This window comes from Bos indicus x Bos taurus, chromosome 2 (assembly GCF_003369695.1).
Source record: "Bos indicus x Bos taurus breed Angus x Brahman F1 hybrid chromosome 2, Bos_hybrid_MaternalHap_v2.0, whole genome shotgun sequence".
Classification (NCBI taxonomy): domain Eukaryota; kingdom Metazoa; phylum Chordata; class Mammalia; order Artiodactyla; family Bovidae; genus Bos; species Bos indicus x Bos taurus.
The window spans coordinates 27,954,271-27,980,475 of record NC_040077.1 but is presented as its reverse complement, the minus strand read 5'-3'; the positions used below and the strand labels follow the sequence as shown (position 1 = coordinate 27,980,475).

The 26,205-nt window shown below is 39.9% G+C and overlaps 1 protein-coding gene across 1 annotated transcript in view; it reads right to left on the bottom strand.

Annotated features, from left to right (window-relative positions):
• Positions 1-26,205, bottom strand: part of STK39 (serine/threonine kinase 39) — a 322,691-nt gene that overhangs the window by 50,444 nt on the left and 246,042 nt on the right. Inside the window, exons 15-16 of the mRNA XM_027558523.1 lie at positions 16,963-17,015; positions 12,430-12,498 (exon numbers count right to left, since the gene is read on the bottom strand). Of these exons, the coding sequence (XP_027414324.1) occupies positions 12,430-12,498; positions 16,963-17,015 (122 nt within the window). The remainder of the gene's footprint in view (positions 1-12,429; positions 12,499-16,962; positions 17,016-26,205) is intronic.

Here is a 26,205-nt window from a genome sequence, read left to right as displayed (position 1 = left end):
TGAAAGGTAATTTTGAATTTTTCCCCCTCCTCCCAAATCAGATGTCTTCATAAACAATAAGTCTGTGAACTCTTATCTGGATAGTCAATCATTTTGCATTAGAATCTGCAGATCAGTAAGCACAGAGGGTGGCTGGGGCTGGCAGTGGATTCAATCACAGGAGCAGGCAGCCTCTTTTAGGTTTCTGAAATTTGGTTTTCTAGGAAAACATTTCTTCTGTTGAATTTCCTTGAATTTTGGGGGTGGGTGGGAGGAGTATGGTCAAAAGATTATTGAAATGATAGCTCTGTTACAACAAAAATTCTATTTTATTTCAGTCTATCTTTCTGATGCAATTAAATAAACTTAAAGATATATTAACTTTTAGGTTTGAGACTAAATTAATGCTGAGTGTGTGTGTGTACGCGTATACTGCATGCTCTTTGCATATTTATTCAGGCCTGGCTCCCAACATTCCACAGTACAATCAGCTTTTTGTATATTTAAGCAGCAAAACTATGACTCTACCACCCTGCCAAAGCATACAATTGCTGAATATGAGGGTGAGTCATCTAACGCATGGTACTTTTCAATTACATATTAGATGATTCAGCTTATCACTTGCAAATATTTTAAAATAATTTTTATATACTATTTTTCACATTAAAATTAATAAATTTTCCTATTTAGGGAATAAATCCCTCAATAAAGACTTTTTAAAGAAAAAATGGTACCTGGAAAACCAGGAGCAATGAGCTACAATCAAATGGCAGTGGCAGTTTTTAAAATGGTAATGCTATGCCATATCAAACTGATTAACATTTATTTCTGATAAATATAAACAAGGAAAGTAATCAGTATAGTTCTCCCAAGCCACTTATAGTCCCTAATTCCCTAGACTATTAAACTTAACATACAGACAACTTTTAATCAGGAGTCACTCAACTGTATTTATTGACTTCATTTAACTAACACCAAGCCTTTCTAAACCCAGGAAGGGCTAACGGAATTTTCTGCCTTTTTTTTTTTTTATTATCAGTCATCATTTAAAAGCATAGTAAAATTGTTTCATAGAGACACTATTTTTTTTTTAATGAAAATTTTCCTCCATTGAATTTCAACATCAATAAACATCACAGCATAATTACTGAATTGAATATAAGGGAAAAGATGTTCACTCTTTTCCAAGACTTGCATTATAAAAGTGCATGGCGGTGCAATAAATCCTAGATTTCTCACAGAAGACTTAAATATCCCTGGCTATAGCTGGGGGAACAACACACTTCACACATCCAACCATATGCTCACAAATGAGCAAATATTCTGTTGCTTGCATACTCCGGAGCTTAAAGATACTCTGCCATTGTCGGGAAACATAAAAGCTGAAGGCCACCTGGAGGATCTACTGCACCCTGAGCAGCAATTGTAGTTTTAATAAAAACTGTAATGACTCATTATGGTAAAAATTTATACTGATGAGGCTCCTCCGCACATTTACACCATTTAGACACACAGTTTTTAAAAGTTAATTGGCACAGTTTTAAAAGAGATTCCCAAAGAAAGAAAAGAATTGAGACTGAAAAGCAAAGGAGATGAGTGAGACTGAAAAGGATATACAGATGATAACATGATGGCCACAGAATTGTATTGCATTTAAGAATCACCTGGGAAGCTTGGTAAAAAAATGCAAGTTTCCACATTCTACACCTAAGACTCCAGATTTTGTTCTTCTAGGCTGGAGTCAAGAAATGTGCATTTTTTAATACACACCCAAGACAAGATGCTGATGCAGGCAACTCACACTCTGTATTTTGAGACAAATACTGTAATGCCAGCAAGCACTGGAAGACAGAAGGCCTTCTAGACCAACCACATTTCCTTACCAAGGAGGCAAGACTCAGAAGTCAGGTGAAAAGTCAATTAAGAAAGACAAAAAAGAGGGGAAGGTAGGCAAAGACAGAAAAAAATCAATCATACAAAAATTGAAATATAAACCAATGGAATAGGATAGAAAACCCAAAATAAGACCATGCACTTATAGTCCATTAATCTATGACAAAGGAGGTAAGACTATACAATGTTGGAAAGACCATCTCTTCAACAAATGGTGCTGGGAAATCTGGACAGCCACATGTTAAAAAATGAAATTAGATCATTCCCTAACTCCATACACAAAAATCAGGTCAAAATGGGTTGAAGACCTAAATGTTAGACCAGACACTATAAAACTCTTAGAGGAAAATATAGGCAGAACACTCTCTGACATAAATTACAACATCTTTTTTAATCCATCTCCCAGAATAATGGAAAAAGCAAAAATAAGCAAATGGGACCTACTTAAACTCAAAAGCTTTTGCACAACAAAGGAAAAAATAAACAAAACGAAAAGACAGCCCACAGATTAGGAGAAAATATTTGCAAATGATGTAACTGTTAAGGGATTTATCTACTTCAAAATTTACAAACAGCTTATGACCCTTAAGGTGTGATCACTCACCTAGAGCCAGACACCCTGGAATGTGAAGTCAAGTGGGCCTTAGAAAGCATCACTACAAACAAAGCTAGTGGAGGTGATGGAATTCCAGTTGAGCTATGTCAAATCCTAAAAGATGATGCTGTGAAAGTGCTGCACTCAAGTGCCAGCAAATTTGGAAAACTCAGCAGTGGCCACAGGACTGGAAAAGGTCAGTTTTCATTCCAATCCCAAAGAAAGGCAATGCCAAAGAATGTTCAAACTGCACAATTGCACTAATCTCACACGCTAGTAAAGTAATGCTCAAAATTCTCCAAGCCAGGCTTCAGCAATACATGAACCGTGAACTTCCAGATGTTCAAGCTGGTTTTAGAACAGGCAGAGGAGCCAGAGATGAAACTGCCAACATCCGCTGGATCATGGAAAAAGCAAGAGTGTTCCAGAGAAACATCTATTTCTGCTTTATTGACTATGCCAAAGCATTTGACTGTGTGGATCACAATAAACTGTGGAAAATTCTGAAAGAGATGGGAATACCAGACCACCTGACCTGTCTCTTGAGAAACCTATATGCAGGTCAGGAAGCAACAGTTAGAACTGGACATGGAACAACAGATTGTTTTCAAATAGGAAAAGGAGAATGTCAAGGCTGTATATTGTCACCCTGCTTATTAACTTATATGCAGAGTACATCATGAGAAATGCTGGGCTGGAAGAAGCACAAGCTGGAATCAAGATTGCCGGGAGAAATATCAATCACCTCAGATATGCAGATGACACCACCCTTATGGCAGAAAGTGAAGAGGAACTAAAAAGCCTCTTGATGAAAGTGAAAGAGGAGAGTGAAAAAGTTGGCTTACAGCTCAAAATTCAGAAAACTAAGATCATGGCATCTGGTCCCATCACTTCACGGGAAATAGATGGGGAAACAGTGGAAACAGTGGCTGGCTTTATTTTGGGGGGCTCCAAAATCACTGCAGATGGTGATTGCAGCCATGAAATTAAAAGACTCTTACTCCATGGAAGGAAAGTTATGACCAACCTAGATAGCATATTCAAAAGCAGAGATTACTTTGCCAACAAAGGTCCGTCTAGTTAAGGCTATGGTTTTTCCAGTGGTCATGTATGGATGTGAAAGTTGGAGTGTGAAGAAAGCCAAGTGCTAAAGAACTGATGCTTTTGAACTGTGGTGTTGGAGAAGACTCTTGAGAGTCCCTTGGACTGCAAGGAGATCCAACCAGTCCATCCTAAAGAAGATCAGTCCTGGGTGTTCTTTGGAAGGAATGATGCTAAAGCTGAAACTCCAATGTTTTGGCCACCTTGTGCGAAGAGTTGACTCATTTGAAAAGACCTTGATGCTGGGAGGGATTGAGGGCAGGAAGAGAAGGGGATGACAGAGGATGAGATGGCTTGATGGCATCACCGACTTGATGCACATGAGTTTGGGTGAACTCTGGGAGTTGGTGATGGACAGGGAGGCCTGGCGTGCTGCGATTCATGGGGTCGCAAAGACTGGGCCAGGACTGAGCAACTGAACTGAACTGAACTATGACCCTTGATAGTATCAAAACAAACAACCCACTCAAAAAATGGGCCAAAGACCTGAAGAGACATTTCTCTAAAGAGGACACACACATAGCCAATAGTCACATGAAAAGATGTTTAACATCACTAGTTATTAGATAAATGCAAATCAAAGCTACAATGAAATATTACCTCATACTGGTCAGAATGGCTAGCATCAAAATATCTACAAACAACAAACACTGGAGAGGATGTGGAGAGAAGGGAACCCTCCTATCCTGTTGGTGAGAATGTAAATTGATGCACCCACTATGGAGAACAGTATGGAGGTTCCTTAAAAAACTAAAAATAGAGCTACCATATGACCCTGCAATCCCACTCCTGGGTTTATATCCAGAAAAAAACAGGGCCCCAAAAGATACATGCAACCCAATGTTCACAGCAGCACTGTTTACAATAGTGTGTGTATATATATATACATATGTATACACACATACATATACGACATCTTTATCCATTCCTCTGTTGATGGACATTTAGGTTGTTTCCATGTCTTGACTATTGTAAACACACACAGAGATATACACACAATGGAATATTCCTCAGCCATTAAAAAGAATGAAATAAGGCCATTTGCAGCAACATGGATGGACCTGGAATGTCATACTGAGTGAAGTCAGTCAGACAGAGGAGAAACATCACATGACATTCCTTATATGTGGAATCTAAAAAGAAATAATACAAATAAACTTACTTACGAAACCGAGACTCACAGACTTAGAAAATGAACTCATGGTTGCCAGTGGGAAAGGGATAGTTAAGGACTTTGGGAAGGTCATGTACACACTGTGATTTCTAAAATGGATAACCAACAAAAACCTATTGTAGAGGACATGAATTCTGCTCAATGGTATGTGCCTGGATGGGAGCAGGCTTTGGGGAAGAATGGATACATGTTATATGTATGACTGAGTCCCTTCATCAGCTATACCCCAATACAAAATGTTTTTGGTGTTAAAAAACAAAAATTTTTAAAAAACTAAATTTAAAAAATCAATCATGGTGAATTATTCTTCAGTTTTGAGAGGGTGCCATAATATTTATATTGCCCAGGTCATCAATTCATGAACAACTCCAGTGTTAAATTTCCCAAATGGAATTAAATGTATTGATTTATACAGAAGTATATTTAAATGCCTATGTGTGGCAAGCATAGTAGAGATTTAAAAAAAAAAAAAAAAGAAAACAACCCCCATCCCCACCCCCAGAAAAACAGGCATTGCTGTAAAGGTGCACTCAACCTCCACACAAAGAGAAAGTAGGCTCTGGGAGTACAGTAGGATGAAAGACATGTGTCGTTAAAGGTAAAAACCATTCTCTGGGGTTTCTGGCGAGGAAAAGCTGTCTTTCAGATTTCATTAGGGAGGAGGTGAGCATCAGAGAAGGCTTCGTGGAGGTGGCATTCACAGTGACTTTTAAAGGGCAGACAGGTTTTGGGGGAAGTCTTTTCTTTTTAATTGGAAGATAACTGCTTTACAATGTTGCATGTATGTGTGTGCACGTCCCCTCCCTCTTGAGCAACCCCCATATCCCATCCATCCAGGTGGTCACAGAGTGCCAGGCTGGGCTCCTGTGTTATACAGCAGCTTCCCATTAGCTATCTATTTTACACACGGTAAGGCAGACAGGTTTTGAACAGGATTCTCCATGTGCAGCAAAAGAGCATGCCAAGGACATGCACAGAATGTCCAAAAGTGCACTGAGAGACCTTATGAGAATGTATATAGCTAATATTAGCTTCCACTGAGTCCTAACTAGTCAGCTAGGCTCAAAATCTCTCAAAGGAAAATTGTATAAATAAATGCAGAAACACATCTCCCTTCTCAGGAAACAGAAATGCCAACATCTGGTTCTCAACCCCACTTAAAGCGGAAAAAAAAATAGACATATGTTGTTACAAAGCGAGGAAATGGTGGTATTAAAAACCCAGCAAAGAGCTGTCAGTGGGCACTTTCCCAAAAGGCAGCTGCCAAGCGCTTCACTCACTGTCACACCCTGGATGCTACATCAGGCCTTGCAGATCGAACGTCAGGAGCAGGAGTGGCTGGGCAGCAAAGGTTAACTGGCCAGCTGAACGTACGCATCAGTGTTCCTTCTATTGCTGAGGTCCTAACACTTATCCAAGAAAGACTCAAAAATACCATGTATCACAAGACCTGAAGAGGATTCAGAACTTTTGCTGTCTTTGGTACATATGAGTTTGTTTATGTGTTTTCTCCCCTTTGCTTCTGTTGCTGACAAAACTTCCAATGGACCATTTCTGAGCTAGGAGGCTAAGGAAGCAACCTTCTCAGCTGTCTCACTGAAGGTCCATCTTTGAAACAACTGTGTTGGGTACTGAGATCTGGTTTATTTCCACTTGTCAGCCATGCCAGTCTGGAAAGAGAAGCAAATTCATACACGCATCTTGTCTTGCATCTTGCAAAGTTAACTCATATTTTTAAACCAACATCCACCCAAAGCCTTGTCAATCTCAGTTCTGATGTACACCATGTCTAAGCGTACTTTGTTTCCTGCCTAAGGTAGTGCTGCACTGAAGCCCAACTGAAGTGAATTCATGATTTCAGACCATAAACACTGCATTTAAGTTTTGCTCTGCTTCTGCGTGACAGCAATCACTCTATGTCACTACACTGGTCCCTCAGTCTAAATTCTGCTTTGTGATGGTTCGTACACTAAAGACAGATTACCCTGAAGCTGGGTACTGAAGATTTTTTTGTAACATTATGTTCACTACATTATAGTAAAAGTCATAACATTCACTGCTCCATAACATACACTATTGCTTTTATTCAGATTTTTGTATTGCCCTAAGCATTTACTCTGATTCAAGAGGAAATTCTGATAGGGAAAAAAGATTTTAAAAACTATTTAAATGTTAGCTGTTTTATATTATGGAAACTGAAAAAAATACACATTCAAAATATCACTCAAACCTCTATATGCCAATGTTCTACATTGAACTGGACTATATTTTAGTACAACCTTTTTGTCAAGGGACTATATTTCATATTTGTAAAATGCTACTTGATTTCTGTACTCTTGAAAGTAAGATTCTTAAAATAGTAGAATCCCATATAGCCTTCTTTAGAAAGTGTTATGAGATATTTGTATATTTCAAGGTGGTATATGTTTATCTCTAGCGGTTAACTATATAAATGTAGAGTTTGGGGAACTGGAAACATAGCATTTAATAAAACAAAAATCCTGGCCTTCAAAAAACTTATGCTCAAGGGAAGATCCTATATAGTTAAAAATAAATAAATAAATGAAATACAGCCAATTAGATGGGGAGAGATTAGGAAAAGTACTTTAAGGATGGGGGTGGAGAGTTGGGGACAGGTTGGAATTCTAAATAGGCCGGTCAGGGAAGGCCCCTTTGAGAGGCAGCATTTAAGCACTAGGAGATACCCAGGTGAACCTGGGGAATGAGCATCCTGGCCGAGGGCAGGGCAAGTACAAAAGCCAGCGTGGCTGGGGTGAAACGGGGAGGAGGGGCAGTCACAGAGAGGGAAGACGTCTGAGAAATGACAGGGGACAGATCATACAGAGGATTGTAAGCCGTTGAGATATGGGATGGAAAGCTATTACAGAGTTTTATTTAAAGCATTAATGTGATATGGCTTACATTTTTTTTATTGAGATGCAATTCACATATCATAAAACTCACCCTTTGAAAGGGCACAATTCAGTGGTTTTTAGTATAGTCACAAGGTTGTGCAACCACTTCTAACTCCAGAACATTTTCATCACTGCAAAAAGAAGCCCTCGACCCCTAAGCAGTCACTCCCCTTTCCCATGCCCCTCTCCAGCTCTGGCAACCACGATCTACTTTCTCTATGGATTTGCATACTGTAGTCATTTCATATATATGGAATCATAATGTGTGTGGCCTTTTGTATCTGACTTACTTTTTACATGGATCTCTCTGGCTGCTGTGACGAGAACATGCTGAAAGGAGGCAAAGTCAGAAGCAGGGAGACCAGTGAAGAGATGAATGCAGTAATTCAACTGAGAGATGAAAAGAGTCTGAAATAGGATGGGAGGTGAGATGGTAAATAACGGCTGGATCTTGAGTCATTTAGACAGGCTGGATATTGAGAATGAGAAAAAGAAAAGGAAAAGACAACTCTGGTTTTTGTCTCCATTCTAAAAAGATGGGGCTGACACCTACCTAGGGGGCAAGGCCTCTGCGGGTTGCAGACTGAGAGGAAACCACAGGGGCATGTTTTTGGAGATGTTAATTAAATCTGGGATGGTGATGAGCCTTCTGTGTCAAGATGCCACAGAGAGAGATGAATATGAGTCTGGAATTCAAAGGACACATCTGGGCTAGAGACAGAAATGTGGGAGTTTGAGAGTGGGAGACGTTAATATCATAAACTAGATGACATCATCAAGGATGTGAGTGATTAGAGAAAAGTGAAGAAATACAGTGAACGAGCCTATGGACATGTCAATATTCATAGGTCAGAGAGATGAAAAGGAATGAACATAAAAGACTAAGAAGAAAACACAAATAAGGTGAGAAGACCAAGAGAGAAAAGAGTCTTAAACATCAAATGAAACCACTTATCATGGTGGAGGGCATTGTCCACTCTGCCCAATCCTGCTGACAGATCACTGAGAATTAGCCACTGGATTTAGGAACCTGTCAGGTGGTCATTCACAGTCCATGGATTTTCTCTTCCTCCATCTTGTTCACTCCACTCCAGCCATATCTACCTTTGCATTTCCCATTTCATCTGCTAGGTGTATGCTTTCCCCAGATACGGCTCTGAACTAGTCTGAGTGGAGTGAGGAAGTCACAAGTCTGACTGGAGTGGTTTCAAGAGACAGTGGTAGAAAAAGAAGTGAAGTCAGCAGCAATTCTTTTGAGAAGTTTAATTGTAAGGGGATGAAGAGAAACAGCTGAAATGGGAGGTGGAGTAAAAAAGCTTTAAAATGGGAGACATAAAGATATGTTCGTGTGCTGGTGGGACAAATCAGTAGAAAGGGAAGAAAATTATGCGAGAAGGAACACAGAACGGCTGAGATAGGGGACAGACTTAAACACATATCATCTGCTCATCAAATAATCAACATTTAAAACATAAACCATCTACTCATACAAGAAAAACAAATAAGGGCAAGTTATTTTTTTCCAGAGACACAGAAACCACTTAAAGTTATCTGGATCCATTCTTCAAGGCTAAAGATGTTGGATTAACTGTATACACAGGGTCAGATTCAAGCTTAGGCTCTAGGCTTGGAGTCACAGGATCCAAGTTCAAGGACCATGATAAGTTACAGTATCCCAGAAACTTCTTTTGACCTCCCTCTTTTGTTCATAAAATACTTACTAAAAGCAGCAAGTCCTCTCTACCTTGTATAATTGATACAAAGATCAAATGAAAAACGTAGACATTGTCACCCTTAGGTGTGCTGTCCCTGTGAGGGATGTTCAGTGCTACTAGACGAGGAACAACTGCACACCCCTGAGTCTCACTCCAACACTCCACACTCCAGTTCCAAGAAGGGGAAAAGGCAAAATGAAAAACTGGGGGAAGAATAAATAAAGCATCAAAAAGTAGAAGCTTTCTGGTTATATATTTAAACCACACTCAATAAGCTGGATATGCATTATGCCTTAATTTCCACTTTTTTAAAAAAACTCAATGACCAAAAATCCTCTGGTTTAGATTCAGCTGAGCCTGGGGCAAAAAAAACAAAACAAAACAAAAGAAGTACACTAAATTTGACTGTAGATCTGAAGCAAGATCATGCTTAAATAAAGATGTGACTTAATACCTCCCATGAATCTCTTTTATTCTCCACACTACCTGCCACCTACCAAGTGAAAGTGAAAGTGTTAGCTGCTCAGCGGTATCCGACTCTCTGTGACCCCATGGACTGTAGCTCTCCAGGCTCCTCTGTTCATGGAATTTTCCAGGCAGGAACACTGGAGTGGGTTGCCATTTCCTTCTCCATGGGATCTTCCCGACCCAAGGATTGAACCCACATCTCCTGCATTGCAGGCAGATTCTTTACCATCTGAGCCATCCACCTGCCAAGATCACGTTAAATAAAAGGACTATGTGCTCCTCGACTTTTTGTCAAATAGATACTAGCAGGTGTCTTGATTAATTTTTATCTGTTAATTAATTTTTAATTCTGCCTGCTTTGTATATGGACCATAGCTCTCTTTAAGGAAGATATTCTTTACAGGGTATCTTGATCTAGCCATTAATTTTTCTCTTAATTCTTTAGTGTGAACTAAAGCACAAAGGTGTGTGTTCATTTTTTCAAATGAGAAAAATCTACCTTTATCAAAGAATGATTAACATGAAGAATTCTGATATGGAATTTACAATAAATGCCAAAGTTGAACCGACCTTATTGCTCAGCTCCCCCTCACATTTGATCAGAAACTAAAGAACTCAGCTAGCCATGGGACCTCACAAGGCTTTAAAGTGTATGAAAGACAGAATATATGAGAAAATACACACACACACCCCTCTATGTATGTGTGCACGTATACATCTTCTTTAAAATATGTCTATATAATCATATACACCACTTGGCAGAGGAGTCAGAGTTTCCTTGTGGGGACTTCCTTGATGGTCTCGTGATTAAGAATCCACCTGGCAATGCAGAGGATGCGGATTTGGTCCTGGTCTGACCATTAAGATCCCATATGCCACGGAGCAACTAAGCCCATGCTCTATCTACAGAGCCTGCGTGCTCCAGGGTCTGTGCACCCCAACTGGAGAGCCTGGGTACTGCAATTTCTGAAGCCGGCACAACGCAACTAGAGAATCTCTGCACCACAAAGAAAGACCCTGCATGATGCAAGGAAGACATCAAGTGATGCAACTGAGACCTGATGTAGCCAAATAAATATTTTTTAAAAACAGCTTCTTTGCAAAATCAGTGTGTACACTTCCTGTATAATTAAGAGGAATAAGAGCTTACTTTTTTCTAATTACAAAGATAACTTTGTATCTTTACATTTATGAATACTTGTATAACAGTAACTTAGATACTGATTCTCTAGTCAGAATTTCAACATCTCACTAAAATCCCTATGACTCTTTTTTACATAAAACAACTCATTTTGTAATGATGTAAATTACAGAGATTCTAGGAACAAATTATTCTGATGGGTAAGTGTATCTACCTCAAGCTCCAACTTAGTGACACACTCCAGCATTACTGAGGAAGAAATTATTTTAAGTGATTTTTTGGAATTAGCTTTTATCAAAGTATAGTTGCTTTCCAATGCTGCGTTAGTTTCTAGCTGTATAGCAAAGTGAAGCAAAGTATAAAGCATTTCATACTTAAAAAAATAAAGTGATTTTTCTTTAAGTTAAAACCTATCACTTAAGGGGCCCAAGTCATTTCAAGAACTGGTTTTGATTTGACTTTAAAGAAAGTTTTATCATAATACTATTATAGTATTATAATTATATAATTAAAAATATAATGAATATAATGTCATAATTAACACTGTTAAAATATTAACTCATCTCAATTACTTAGGGTCATCATTATAAATATGCAATAATAAGCTATATTATAAGATCTTCATAAATTCAGAATTTGTTGCAGAATATGGATCCCTTCACCCTCACCCCAGGTAGATGCAGGCTACACTTTTTCTTAGATGACACCGTCTGCCTCTTACAGCTTTTCTGCCTTCCCTGCCTTGGCAGGAGGCCAGCAGTCATTTCTTGCTCCTATTAGTGTGTCTGTAGCTAGCAGGCTCCCCAATTTTCACACAGCTTTTTCTTGATTCTAAAAAGTAGCAGTAGTAGAAAAAGCCACAGTCTCAAAGTGTGGTGGTTCTGCCATAGCCCAGCTGCAGGCCCTCGACAAACCACTGAATCACTTTAGGAATTTGTTTCCTTATTCACACAATGAAAGAACTGGACTGAAAGATGGTTAAGTTTCATCCAACCTTGAAACTTCATAATGAATGAATTTTTCTAAGAGCTAGGAAGTCCACCACCTAAGTTTATTAGAACTGTGTCCAAACAAAGAATAGAGAAACTCAGAGAAAGGACCCCAGAAGTTTCCACACTTCTGTGTATGGAATTTACAGTATCTTGGGCTTGCTAGGTCATGGACTTTTCGGTTTTCTAGGTTCTTTGGTTTATCTCCAGTAAGTGAGGTTTTGCATTGGATAAATCATGTCTGGACAAATGGGACAGAATTATATTAAGTGCCTTTGGAACAGAAAATTAAATATGACTCTTAAATATACTTCTTTCACATAAAAGATAGGAATTGAAGAAATTTTCAGAAATTCACAGAATAAATTATTCCCTTCTGAAAACTTTTGTTTCTAAGTGCAGTTCCATTTGATATATAAACAAAATGCATGACACTACATGCATTAAAAAATGACTCACCTATAACTACATCATGCCCATCAACCAAGCCGGCAGAGAAGAGCTCCTGAGAAACGCCGTCTGCAGTATCTGCCCAAATGTGAAATGAAGGTGGATCAGAAACCACACAATAAAAATTAACAATCTAGTACAATGTAAAATATATATACTTTTCATTTAGAAAAATCATTCATGTGTATTTCAACAATTCAGGTTCTATCAGGAGGAAAAATCAGAAGCAATGTGAAATACATTTGCCACATACAATTTGCATCCTGTCTTTGTTCAAAAGAGGTTCTACAAAATCACTGCTTCATTTTTGGTGAGCCAAGAAATTTTTGCCTTTTGTCTACTACCTGAATTAGTCCTCAAATGCACCTCTAGAAGTTAGCTCATAACTGGTCCCTATGACAATGCGTTTCTTTCTTGCCAAGGTTAATTCCAGCCACCATCAATCCTTTCCTATCATTAGTAGCTACTGAGTTATAATTTATGGCAAAGGTTGAAGAGGTAGCATTTGATACAACCTTATGTTTGGTACAAACAGCCTGTGAGCTTGTTGGACTATTAAGATGAGCTATTTAAATGAATGCTATTAAGAAAATCCTTTAACATGACATTGATCATTCAATAGCAAAAGACTCATTCTCTTAGAAAATGTGGTTGAATAAAAGAATGTAGCCTCTCAATGATAATTGACAGGCGTTAGCAATCTCATAAAGATGAGATTGAACAGGCTGTAGCAAGTGAATATAACAGAAATTACTTAATTGAGAGGTTATCGTGAACATGACAATAGTGAGACGTCTGTTTGAAGACTTTGTAAAGGGAAACTGATAAATTGCCACGTGCTCAAAGAACCATTATGAACCTTGATGTTTTCACAAGGGAGACTGCATGCTCTCCATGGCAGCCTGATATTATTACAAATACACAGTACTAGAGTTAGATAAGAAGAAACTGGGAAAGTACAGCTCCTGAATCAAGTAACCACCTAACCTGAACTACAGTTTGCTATGCCAAAGGCTGCCTTCATCAGAAAATGGGTTTCCCTGCTTAATCTGAGTTTCAAATATGATGACTATGTAAGTGGGCTTAGTGTGTGTTGTGTGTTTAAGTGTGTACTCATACTCAACATGAGCACGTAGCTGAAGGTACAATTACCTTTCATAGCGGGCTTTAATATGTTTAGCCTGGTGTCTGACTCATAGTAATTACTCAGCACATGGTAACTGTGATGATAACGAGGCAACCAGAGACCATTTGAAATGCACCTTCTTTCTCTCTCTCATACATGGCTCAATTTTCCAAACTGCCAACAAGACTTTGAGAGTTGATGTATATTCTTTGTACTTTCAGAGAAACTGTGGTATTCTATCACTTTACTCATCCGATGAAATGAAATCAAAGAAGGAAATGGAAAAGAAAAACACGGGAATCTTACTAAAAAATGAAATTCCATTTAAGGTGGGCTTATCTTGGACCTTGTCCTCACTATTAGAAGTACAAGAAACACCTTACAAAATTCTCTCAGTGATAAAACAATCTCAAAGCATGAACCTTGATGTTGTTTAGTTGCTAAGTTGTATCCGACTCTTTGCTATCCTATGGACTGTAGCCTGCCAGGCTCCCTTGTCCATGTGATTTCCTGGCAAGAATACTGGAGTGGGTTGCCATTTCCTTCTCCACGGGATCTTCCTGACCCAGGGATCAAACCCATGGCTCCTACATTGGCAGGCAGACTCTTTATTGCTGGGAAGCCAGCAATATTTATTCTATCACCAGGGAAGCCCACAGCATGAACCTAGGACAGCATAACAAAAGGCTCTAGTCTGAATATGATGTGCTTTATAAAGTCAGCTAGAATATTCAGCCTCAATCTCCATCTTCCTGGAAGCCACTAGAAACTTCAGGAAAAGCAGCATATTGAATTAAAGTGCCTGCCTCATAGACACCAGGCATACAGTAGGCAGTGGTTACATGCTACTATCTGTTAAAGCAACTGGATGTGATACCACCATCTCTAAAGTTACCAATCAGATCTTACACTTTAGTAAGGAGCTATAATCAAAGAAGTCAGATGAGAATGGAATAATCAAACAAAGCCACATTAAGGGCTAGCACTAAAGCAGTACTGAAGCAAAGAACATTCCCAAATCATTAAAGTGTGCGGCATCTCTGACTATTTTCAGGACTGTTGGGTACCAAATGAGTCATATCAAAATAGCACATGGGTGGTGCTCGTTGGTCAAAAATGGAAATGTTCCTGGTTTGTGTGTGTGTGCCATTCAGCAGTTATTTTTCATGCATGTTAAGTAATATGTCAGTAACAGTTTAGAACAAAAACTTGAGGTAACTGATAACTTATTTTTCATTAAGCTAACAGTCCTGATGCATAAACAATCATAAATGATCATGTATGCTCTGCTTTCTAGACCATTACAGCAACATAATAAACACAAAGGGTTTGCCCTCAAATGAGGACAGAATATTTGATATGTTCACTTTATATATTCAATATATATATTCAATGTCATGTGTATTTACGTGTGTATATAGCAGAGACATAGTACATGTGGTTTGCATGCACAGATGGAGTGCAAACAACATCTGAAATGCTTGACAGCATCAGTAATCACACAAGTACAGTGATTCAACTGTGGTGTTTCTGAAACTATTAATAACAGGCTGTGCTCACTGCCCAGGGAGGGCCAGCTATCATCGGGAAGTCAGCACTGTGGTCTCTGTCTGGGCAACAAAAGCAGAGACTGAATCTAACCGTGGCAAACGAGGCTGCCAAAGCCAGCACAAAGGGCCAGGTCATGCAGATAGGGCTGTCTTATCCCCAGCAATCCTCAACTCAGAAATTCATTTCTTTGTTTCCTTTGAAAAAAATTGATTTTTATTGCCACTGTCAATCTTAAACAATCAGATGAAAAAAAATACTGTTAAAATAAGAATCTGTTCTTTATATTTACTATACTTGAAACTCTTATAATTGTTAGATTTTATCACAGAATTGGCTAGTCAACATTTTTATGACGAAATAGCTTTTAGATAACAGCAACCAGCAACAGTTCAATTTCACAGACTGACTCTAAGCTGTCAAAGATTGCCCCCAGAAAGAAAGATCAGTTAGGAAACCTACTATGTTTTTTTGTAAAAAGATATGTTGAATTCAAATACATTAGAAATCATGATGATGATGATTATTATTTTGACTACACAGCACAGCATGCAGGGATCTTAGTTCCCCAACCAGGGACTGAACTTGTGTCTTCTGCACTGGAAGCACAGAGTCTTAACCACCGGACCACCAGGGAGGTCCTCTGGAAATCTTGAAATCTTTGTGCTTACAGGAGACTAGAGATCAGGGCCACTGAGTCCATAACCACCTATGGCCCAGGAACATATTTTGTTTGGTGGGCAGGGTTCGTTCAAAACTGAACTGGAATGTACTTAGAACTCTCTGGTTCCCACAATTCACTTTGGCTCCTGTAAGCATTTGAGTTTGTGTCCTCTTACAGGTGGTAACAGCAAGGAGATCACGCCATTAACTGACTGACCAGCTATCAAGTCAGGAAAGTTTCAGGTTTTCAAAATTTTAGCACATAGAATTTCAACTTATTTAATCAAGTCAAATTTGACATGGCGTTCTAATACATAAAATAATTACAGCGTGTTATATGTTCAAATGTATGAGATTAATGAAATATCAAGGCTATTTTCATGTAAAAGTCTGAAACCAGAGGTCAAGGACAGTACAGTCATAGCATTAGCATCTGATTTTCACTTCTTTAGACTGTTCTGGTTATGAACTAAAGAGTGGAAATAGCAATTTTGTTTAACAACTAGTGTTGTGATCTCTAAAGCCTGAATCCATTAGTTAACCAAAATGACTTGGGATTCTCCTGCGTACCAGGTGCTTGCCAGGTGCTAGAGACACCTAGAAACAGGACATGGTTCGATGACTTCCATGCATCCCAGCACTAAAAGAGCAACCAGTCTAGCCCTGACGCTATTTTAGTAACTACTCAAAATACTAAAATGACATTCTGCTGCCAGACTGGCATTGTTCCTACCAAGCCTCCTAGTGGTGCCTGTAGCAAGCAGCAGCCCAGACACTGCTCAACACAGGCTTTGTATAATCAGAACGGACAACAGAGAGGCCAAGTATGCTACCTTTTGGTCTGATGTCATGGTTTGTTGCTCAACCATAATTAGGACTGCTATGCGCATCTCATCACACCCATCATAATGTCCTTTAGGCCCTGCATCACCATGCCAGCACTTCTTTTCACGCTTGAGCTAATAGATTTGATTTATAAGTGTGGGTATTCTGTGCAGCACGTGTCATTAGAATTCATACAATCAGTAGTAGGTTTGGTTTGGATTCTCTGCAATTACTACAAATCCTTCCTTTCTTCCTTCCTTCCTTCCCTCCTCTATTGTTAGAGAATGCATTTTTGAATACCAAATTATAACCACATGCTTATAATCAATTTCTGAAATGCTCTCTGTAGCAATAAAATAATAATTTCAATTGAAACTTACCTCTTCCTGGAGTAAACTCAAATCGTATGTCATTAAGTTCCTTCCTGGAGTTTCTGAAATACATAACATATAGCATATTAAACTCTAATGAAGCAGAGTTTACCCAAAATAAATGTATTGCAATTTTTATAAGATGCTACTGACACACAGATAGCATTTAACAGTTTTAGGGTTACCTCTAATACTTCTTTAACTAGAAGAGGCAGTTGTGACAATAACAAAGGAAAGTCTTTGTTGAATTGATTGAATTTACCTTATACAAACATGATTATATCACGAAATTCTAAAAATAAATGTTCCTTTTATAAAATCTACACTAGATCAGTAACCTTAAATTTAATTCTATAATTAAAATTTTCAGGAGCTTTTAGTCTAGCAAAATAATATTCAATACAGTTTTCATATTTTCCTTGGAAAATACCATTTTATCAAATTATTTTTAAAAGTGAAACAAAGGGGATAGTCTTAGAGGTAATTTCATGACAGCACTATACACTAAACCATCCAACAAACAGCTGGAATAAGGTGTGTAGTTTCCTTTTAAAAATTTTATCTTAAATAGACAGGACCTGTGAATGTTGCAAAATTGCCCACTGAATATACAAAATTCGAAAACAATTTTAAATGACTACATAAAAGTAAAACAGACACATATATGTACATGCAACCAAAAAGCTAAATGACACTGAGGAAATATGGAACAAGTAAATATCTAAGATATGAGTTTCCCAGAAACAGATTAATAGAGAACAAACTTATGATAACCATGCAGGAATGGTAGTTGGGAAGTTTGGGATTGAAATGTACACAACTGCTATATTAAAATATATATATATATATATATGAGTTTTCCATTCATAATAATATCAAGATATGATAAGGGCCAGTGAGTTAGAATGGTCTTAAATTCTCTTAAGAACACTAAAATATTATGAGTAACTCTCAACAGCTGCTAGAATTAAAGTTAATTAAAAAAAAAAAAACTTTAAGAAACCGCAACAAGACGTATGAAATAGTAATTTCTGTATGCACTCAACTCTGCTCTGTTGCCAAGGGTGCCCAAGGCTGAGACAGAGACAGTCTGAATACCCAGCCATGAGCATTCTCCTTCCCATGCCAGGACAGTTTGATTAAATCTTCTAATACTGCAGTTTGAATCTCTAAAACTTTGGGTAACTCAGTACAGTGCCTGAATCTTGATGACATCAGTCTCCGAGCCTTCTTTGTTCCCTAAACTGACGGTGGTTATGTCCTACCACACCCTATGACACCAGGTGAAAGGAGGCTCAAAAAGATGGCAAAGGCATCGTACTGACCGACAGAAAGCCCTTCTCCTAGTGCCTAGGGAAGCTAACCCGTTTAACACCTCCCACAAGCAGGGAGGAAAAGGGGCAAGAACTCTAGAGACACCCAAGCCCACGGTATCGACATGGGAGCCTTGAACCTCGGCATATCCTCTCTGGTGCCTGCACCATGATTTTATCATTACTTCTCTGGGAGACAAAAATGGGGCCAGCAGATAATTAGCAATTGCTACAGCTGGGCTTCATTTAGGACCTTCTGAGGATCTGAACACTGTGAAAATTGTGGACATTCACACTAAAAAAAAAAGTAGAAACATGATCAACATGTGAAATTGCAGGCAACTATTATATAGATAGTTCAGAGATTTTGGACCCCAGACTAAATAAACCTGCCCTGAAGATGGAGTGGGCACCAACCAGTGCCTGCAGCGGCAGGACTATGCGCACATTGCCAAAATTTTCTTAACACGACAGTGTCATCACACATTGCACAGCGCTTTCATATCCATCGGCAGTTCTCACATGTTTTGGTCTTAGGACCCCTTCACATTCTTAAAAAGTATCAAGGACCCCTAAAGAGCTTTTGTTTGTGCTGATTATGTCCATCAATATTTACTGTATCGGAAATTAAAACTAATTCATTAAAAAATATTTATTAATTTACATGAAAATGATAACAATTAGCATATCACATGTTAATGTAAAAGAATTTTTATGAACAATTATTTTAATTTCTAAAAGAAAAACAAATCAGTGAATGCCTTGTTTTCTATTTTTGTAAACCTCTCTATTGTCTGGCTTAAGGTAGCTGGTATATGTTGTCCTTCATAGTCAATCTGCTGCAATATCACATATTGTGGCGCCAGCCACTGGAAATTCCACCATACATATGTGGAAGAATGAGAGTGAAAAAGGCCTATAATTTCTTAATATGGTTATAAAAATAGTTTCCACCTCATAAGCTCCTTGAACAGTCTCAAGGACCTCCCAGGGATCACAGGACCACACTTTGAGAAATAGTGATAACAGATTTCACTGGATCCCAACAATCAATCTTTGAGACATGCAAAGTAGGTGTTACTTGTTTCCCACTTCTGATGAGCACATTCAATGGCTTTTCCAAGTTTACAAAGGTAATGAGTGGCAGAGTGAGGACCAACAATTCTATACTGTAAATACCTACTGCAAATAGAAATGTTTGATTCCCTTTACTTTTTGAGAGGAAACAAAGTAGTCCCCAACATTTTGCACATTACCATGAGAAGATCAGTAAGCATTCACTTACTTTACAACCTTGGTCTTGTGAGTTATGTATCAGCAAAGATTGAATTAAGACTAAAACAATTCAATGCGGGGGGGGGGGGGGGAACACCAGGAAAGCCAGTATTTATGGTGTATAAATAATGAAATGACAGAGGGAGAAAATGAGAATCAATTAGGTTTGATGCTAATGTATCCCACTGTTCCTTTCCTCTTTCCTTTGATCAGATTGTCTTAAGTTATTTTGTTCTACTAAGGTCATGGACTTCCCTGTAGCTCAGATGGTAAAGAATCTGCCTGCAATGCAGGAAACCTGGGTTTGATCCCTTGGTCAGGAAGATCCCCTGCATAAGGAAATGGCAACCCACTCCAGTATTCTTGCCTGGGAAATCCCATGGACAGAGGAGCCTGGTGAGCTCCTCTGGGGTCCATGGGGTCAAGAAGAGTCGGACACAACTGAATGACTAACATTACTACTAAGGTCATGGAAGAGAGGTATAAGAACTGTAACCAAAACATCATCATGCATATTCTGATTCTTTAAATATTAATCCCACGAAGTTAATATCCAACATCCATAATCTCTGTGCACATCAATGGTGGCTCAAGTTATGGAGGTTGCCTAGCCAAGTCATTCTCCTTTAATTCTGAACCAAAAATACCCACCTTTGAAAAGATCACAGTGATTGAGTATGTGTAGTAGACATCTCCCATCAGGGTGAAATATAGTTGGAAAAATGCCTAATTGGATCTGACTACTGAAGGTCATCCTTTTATAAAGAATTAATCTTTTCAGACTCATACTTAACACCTTTAATTGAAAGTACATTTACTTTAATTGATATGGCACAGGATACTCCTAATTTCAGGGAAGCTGAAAATAGGTATGATTTAAGGCCAGAAACTATATGCAACTTTCCAGGGCAAATGTTAATAACTTGAGAGTTTCAAGACCCAGGTGACCTCTGGTAACTTAAAAACTCTTTCAATCCTAAAAACAATAAAACAAAACAAAACAAAGAACAAACTCAAATTGGTTAAGGCACAACACCTCTGCATCACAAATGCAAATACCTACAGGGCTCGGGCAGGAAATTTCTTTTTTAAAATAGGTGATAGCATGGTTTAAAGATCAAAAAGTACGGTATAGAATGGGCATCCCTGGTGGCTCAGACAGTAAAGAATCTGCCTGCAATGAAGGAGACCTGGGTTCAATCCGCAGGTCAGGAAGACCCCTGGAGAAGGGAATGGCTACCACTTCAGTATTCTAGCCTGGAGAACTCCATGGATAGAGGAGCCTGGTGGGCTACAGTCCATGGGGTCGCAGAGAGTCAGATACAACTGAGTGACTAAGCAACAGGCAGGTTCAGTGAGTATTCTGTGAAATCTAGCCCTCTCAGCTCCTTTTGCTCATCCGTCTGGTCCCCTTCACTGAGGCAATCATGCTATAGGCTTTCTGTGTATGCTTCATGAGATGTTTTACATATGCACTAGCAACTACACAGTGTTCTCACGAGCCTATTTAATACAGTGGGAGATGACAATAGCATTCTATATCCACTGTTCTGCCTCTTGCCTTTTATTTAACTTAATAATATACCTTGGAATTTCTTCATATTGGTTCACAGAGCGCTTTCTCATTCTTTTCTGTTTGTTTATAGCTACACAGTATTCAATTGTTTGCTCTATCCTTCTTTAACCAGTTCCCATTCTGTGAGTAGATTGTTTCCAGTCTTTCACTATTATGAACAATGCTTCAATGAATAACCTTGTTCTTAGGTCCCTTGGCAAATATGTGAGTATAAAAATAAATTTTCTGGAAGCAAATTGCTTGGTCAAAGGATATATGCATTCACATTTGATTTGACCGATACTGTCAAATTCCTCTTCATTTATGTTGCATCAATTTATACTCTCAGAAGCAATTTGAAAGCACCATTGCAGGCACTTTTAAATGAGTATGGCAGGAAGTATATATAAAAAAAAACAACCACCAAAAAACAGGGAGATGCAGGGACTCTGCCAGCTGAAAAACATATTCCCCATTGAAAGGGGGAAAGCAGCACCAGCTGGTTAGGGTCAGGTAGGACTGGAGCTTCATTTTGTTAAATATTATTTTTCCACATCCATTCCAAGCGAGGGGTTCCAAGATACAGGTTGGTAAGTACAGGAGTTTTCTTTTTGCTCTTTCAAGTCATCTGCAAGGGACACAGTGAACACTTTAACTGAGGCAGCTGGCTAACAGGGTGGTGAAGACAGATGGGAGTGAACACGTACCCCTCCTGGTGAGGGAGGTGCAGGAGGCCCGGACAGCTGAAGTATATATTTTACAGGGGGTAGCATTTTTCTGCACCTCTTAATTTACCATGTCAAGACAGCCTGAAAGACTTACTGCTCTTGGAGGACTCCCAAACTAAAAGGCCAGCTCAGGACTATATGCATCCCTCAGCTGCATGGTAATGTCTCTCAGCCTATGCCAACAACTGTTCAGGGACACATGAGCCCCAAGAATTGGATCTGAGCAAGAGGCTGAGCAGTCCAAAGACCGCTCGCTGTCAAAGGGCATCATAAACTCTAAGCACTGGCACTGCATGCCCTCCACCACAGGGTGCTCTGGAGTGAGGCTGAAAGCCAACCATTTTCTCAAGCTCTGAGGGGGAAGGATACAGTTGGGGTGACACCACTCAGAGCCCCTCTGAAGGACAGAGTTTCCTGGGATCCAGAGGTGCCCCTCTCTCCTAAGCAACAGGGGATTTTCATAACCACCGACAGCCCTCTTCTTCCTTACTCTTCCCCAAGATTCCAGGTCAGGGCAAAGCTGTGAGACAGCCACACACTCTGGCACTCCTGGAGTGTCTCCCCTTATCAGGAGCAGGATGGGGACCTTTCAAACATGTCAGGCCGGGAATCACTGGGGGGCAACATTCAGCTTCTTTCCTACTCCTGGCACTGGACTGAAGTCCTCTCCCACGGGTTTAGGAAGAGACACAGACTCTCTCCACACCAGGAGGCGAGCTGGCATGGATAACAAAATACCATGGATGGTGGCAAGAAGTCCGACTTCAAATCTACCCTCTACTCGTCTGGCCTCTACTTTGTTTGCTCAGCTGTGAGATGGGGAAAATAATGAACAGCATTTCCAATCTGCTGGTACATACTTGGTACTTCACATCATTACTTCATTCCATGGTCAAAACAACCCTTGAAGTAGGGACGATTCTTATCCCCTATTACTTGACAGACAAGGAAATGGAGGAGGCTTAGAAAGGGTGAAGCATATGTCCCAAACCAGGTGTCTGACAGCAGATCTGGACTAAATCTAGAACTTAATCAACATCACATATCTTCTTCTCCAGTGCACAACCCTTAACCTGAGGCTCTACCAGCCCCTTAATTTGCAGGTGCTCCTAACTGGTCTCTTGTGCAAGTTCATTGCTCCAGAGGATCCAGTCAACTTGTTTCCTGGAAACCTCATCTTGTCATTCCCTTGTTGAAAGCCTCCATTTCCATCCCTTTATTCTTAAAGCAAAATTCCAAATCCTTAGCATGACCTTCCAAGACCTGCTTGTGCCCACCACCATCATCCACCTACCACGACCTCTGGGCCATGCCCTTTTTAAACTCCTCCAATCATCCATTTCCCTACAGCTCCACTACTGCTGACGGAGGGCAGGTCACCGTTACCTGCTGCTGCGCACAACAACAAGTGATTTCATGACCAAAGACGACGCCATGCAGACACAGAGAAACTCCAGTTAAAGCTAAAGATGTAGCAGAAGGGAGAAGGGCCGTAAAAGGTAACGGTGCAACCCTTGGTAGATGAATGTGTAGCCCAGGAAGAAAAATGTACTTTGTGAGATGTTAAAAATGCCACAGTAGTGGTAAGATGACGGACACCTACAACGTAAGGCCAGTAACTGAAGAATCAGGGAGAGAAAAGAGAAGTTTACTGCGGCCAGCCTCTGGGCTTTCCCAGAGCAGGGTCTGCCAGTGAGCCAGTGAGACCGGCTGGACTCACCTGAGCTCACTGTCTAGTCCAGACCCTCACCTGCTTCTTCCCCGTCTCAGGTGCAGTTTCCTCAGCTCCCCTCACAGACGACACGAGCTGAGGGAAAGCACTGTGTGGCCCCCTCACCACACAGACAGGCGTCATGATGCCCTAAATTCCGAGGTGAGCAGTAGGTCATGCTTCCAGTCCTGAACGAGCTTGCAATCTTCCCAGAGAATGAAGAGAATGAGAGCTGGCCTATGTAAAAGCACCCGGAAGACCCCAAGGTAAACGTGCGCTTTAACAACAGTCGCAGAGGAGGAAATATTAGACTAATTCAGATAAAGGAGCATTCCCTCTTTCTTGGCTTTCACTCTATCCATCCTTCATACTCCTGTCAAATTAATCTTCCTCTGAGGTAAAGGTCCAATCACGGAATCATATAATTTTACAACCGAAAGGGGCCCTTGAGGTCATCTAGTCCATTTCCCTCATTCCTCGGGTGAGGAAACAGAAGCCAAAGAGATTAAGTGGCTTGCTTAAGACTACACAGCTGGTTAATTCACCCAACACTCCTTAAATCCTTATTGATCACCTACTAGGCGTCAGTCCTATCTTAGCAGCCATTACAAAGGACACTCAAACCAGGGGCTGAAGTTCCTAGATGACTGCTCTTTTAATCTCCATTGGTGGTTCTCAAACTGCAGGCAGGAGGTGGAGGCATACTCTCTAAAGAAACAGGCTTTTCCACCCCAGTACACTCCTGCCCCTAGTTAAGAGTGACTGAATGCAATGAGAGGTGTTACCGATGGGTATGGATACATTTCACACAACTGATATGGTGGCAGAAACAAAGATGAAGAGCCACCGCTGTGCCCACCAGCCCCGAGTCCCAAACCCTGCCTGAGATCAAAGTTCTCCTACATGCATGTATCTCCATGTACCACAAGCCACATGTTTCAGGAGTGTGAGAACAGTAACTGAGTTCTATACTTCACCTTCCCCCAACCCCTTGCCTCAAAAGAGCCTTCTGGATCTATGAGTGTCCTACAAAGTGAAAGTGAAAATACCTTTCAGCATTATACCTCCAGGCACCCAGAAATATGCCAATGGCCTAGAAAGCATAAGTTGGTAACTTCCAGAATTCTATCTGGTCTACGTGAAGCCAAGCAGCATCACACAGCCTGTGATCACTGTCAGATAGATCAGGACATCACACTGTTCCTTTAAACAATGACAACAAAAAAAGGAAAAAACAAAAAAAAAACAAGAGCAGTGATGTGTGTATATATACACACACACACACATACGCACACACACACTCATTCACAAGGTTTTCTTTAAGGCAGTTATCTTGACATATCCAAAAATGTGACCTTACATGATGGTTGTCTGGAGGTTTTTCTGCAACTAGAACCACAGGCTACAGACTCGGAAGCACCGTCCCTGCCCTCCCCGCGCCCTGCTGGCCGTGGAGCAGCCTAAAGAACACTTCAGATCTGCAGCCTGCAGGAAGCATGCAGTTTGGCTACCTGTGATTCCACACAGAGGACACTTAAATTAGAGCTGCATCTGCAGAGCCTTGCATACAGAAATTTCTGATGCTCTGTACCATGCTGACATCTATGAATAAATCACATGCAAAAATGATAAATAACCGCCTCTTGCCATTGACAAAAAATAGTTTTCATCTGGAAATAATCCAAACTGGGTTAAGGTTTTGTGCTTCTTTCACAGAAACCTCTTGAAAATCTCCATGCCTGCCAAGAAGATACACTGCTTCCTCTCCTCTACCTGATCCACTCTCCAATGTAAAGAAACACGTTTGATCCTGTTTTCTCCAGTACACACTTTCAAAAATCATGACAGACATACAGCATAATGCAAAGAAGTAATAAAACAAACACATATGTACCTACCACCAAGAAATTTTAAAGTGCTAACATTCTGCCATATTTTCTTCAGAGCTTAATACATCAAATTTGAAAAATGTTTGACCTACACAATACAAAATCAGTTGTGTTACATCTGAGCTGTGGTAAATCATGAGCAAATCGATTATTGTGTAAGGGCTCTGCTTCCTGTCAAGATTAGGGAACTGTTTCCTGGGTAGCAGTTCTTTTCAGCATTCACAATGCGCAGTGAACGCATTTATTGAACCCATTTTCACCTACAGGGCAAAAGGGAGACAGAGTGACTGCACAAAAACCAGCTCATGTGCAGGGCTGGTGAGAGCAGTTAACACAGTCAAGCTGGAGTTTACATTTTTGTTTGTTTTTTTTCCAGCTCCAAATCCCCTTTAAACTGCCAGCCACAGCACTGCTTTTCACGGACTAAAGCAATCTTGGCTACTCAAAATTCACCTCTCTAAAAGTCAGTTTCTTCATCCCTTTTATCAAAGGATTGGACTAAACCATTTCTATTTATTTATTTATTTTTGGCCACACCATGGGCATGCAGGATCTTAGATCCCTGACCAGGGATTGAACCCATAACCCCTGCAGAGGGAGTGCAGAGTCTTAACCACTAGACCGCCAGCAAAGTCCCCTCGAGCTCATTTTTAGTAGCAGGAAAAATTTTAACATGCATTTCTTACTTAAGGGTCTTGTGTATGCCTTATGAATTCCCTGGTGGCTCATATGGTAAACCATCTGCCTACAATGCGGGAGACCTGGGTTTGATCCCTGGGTA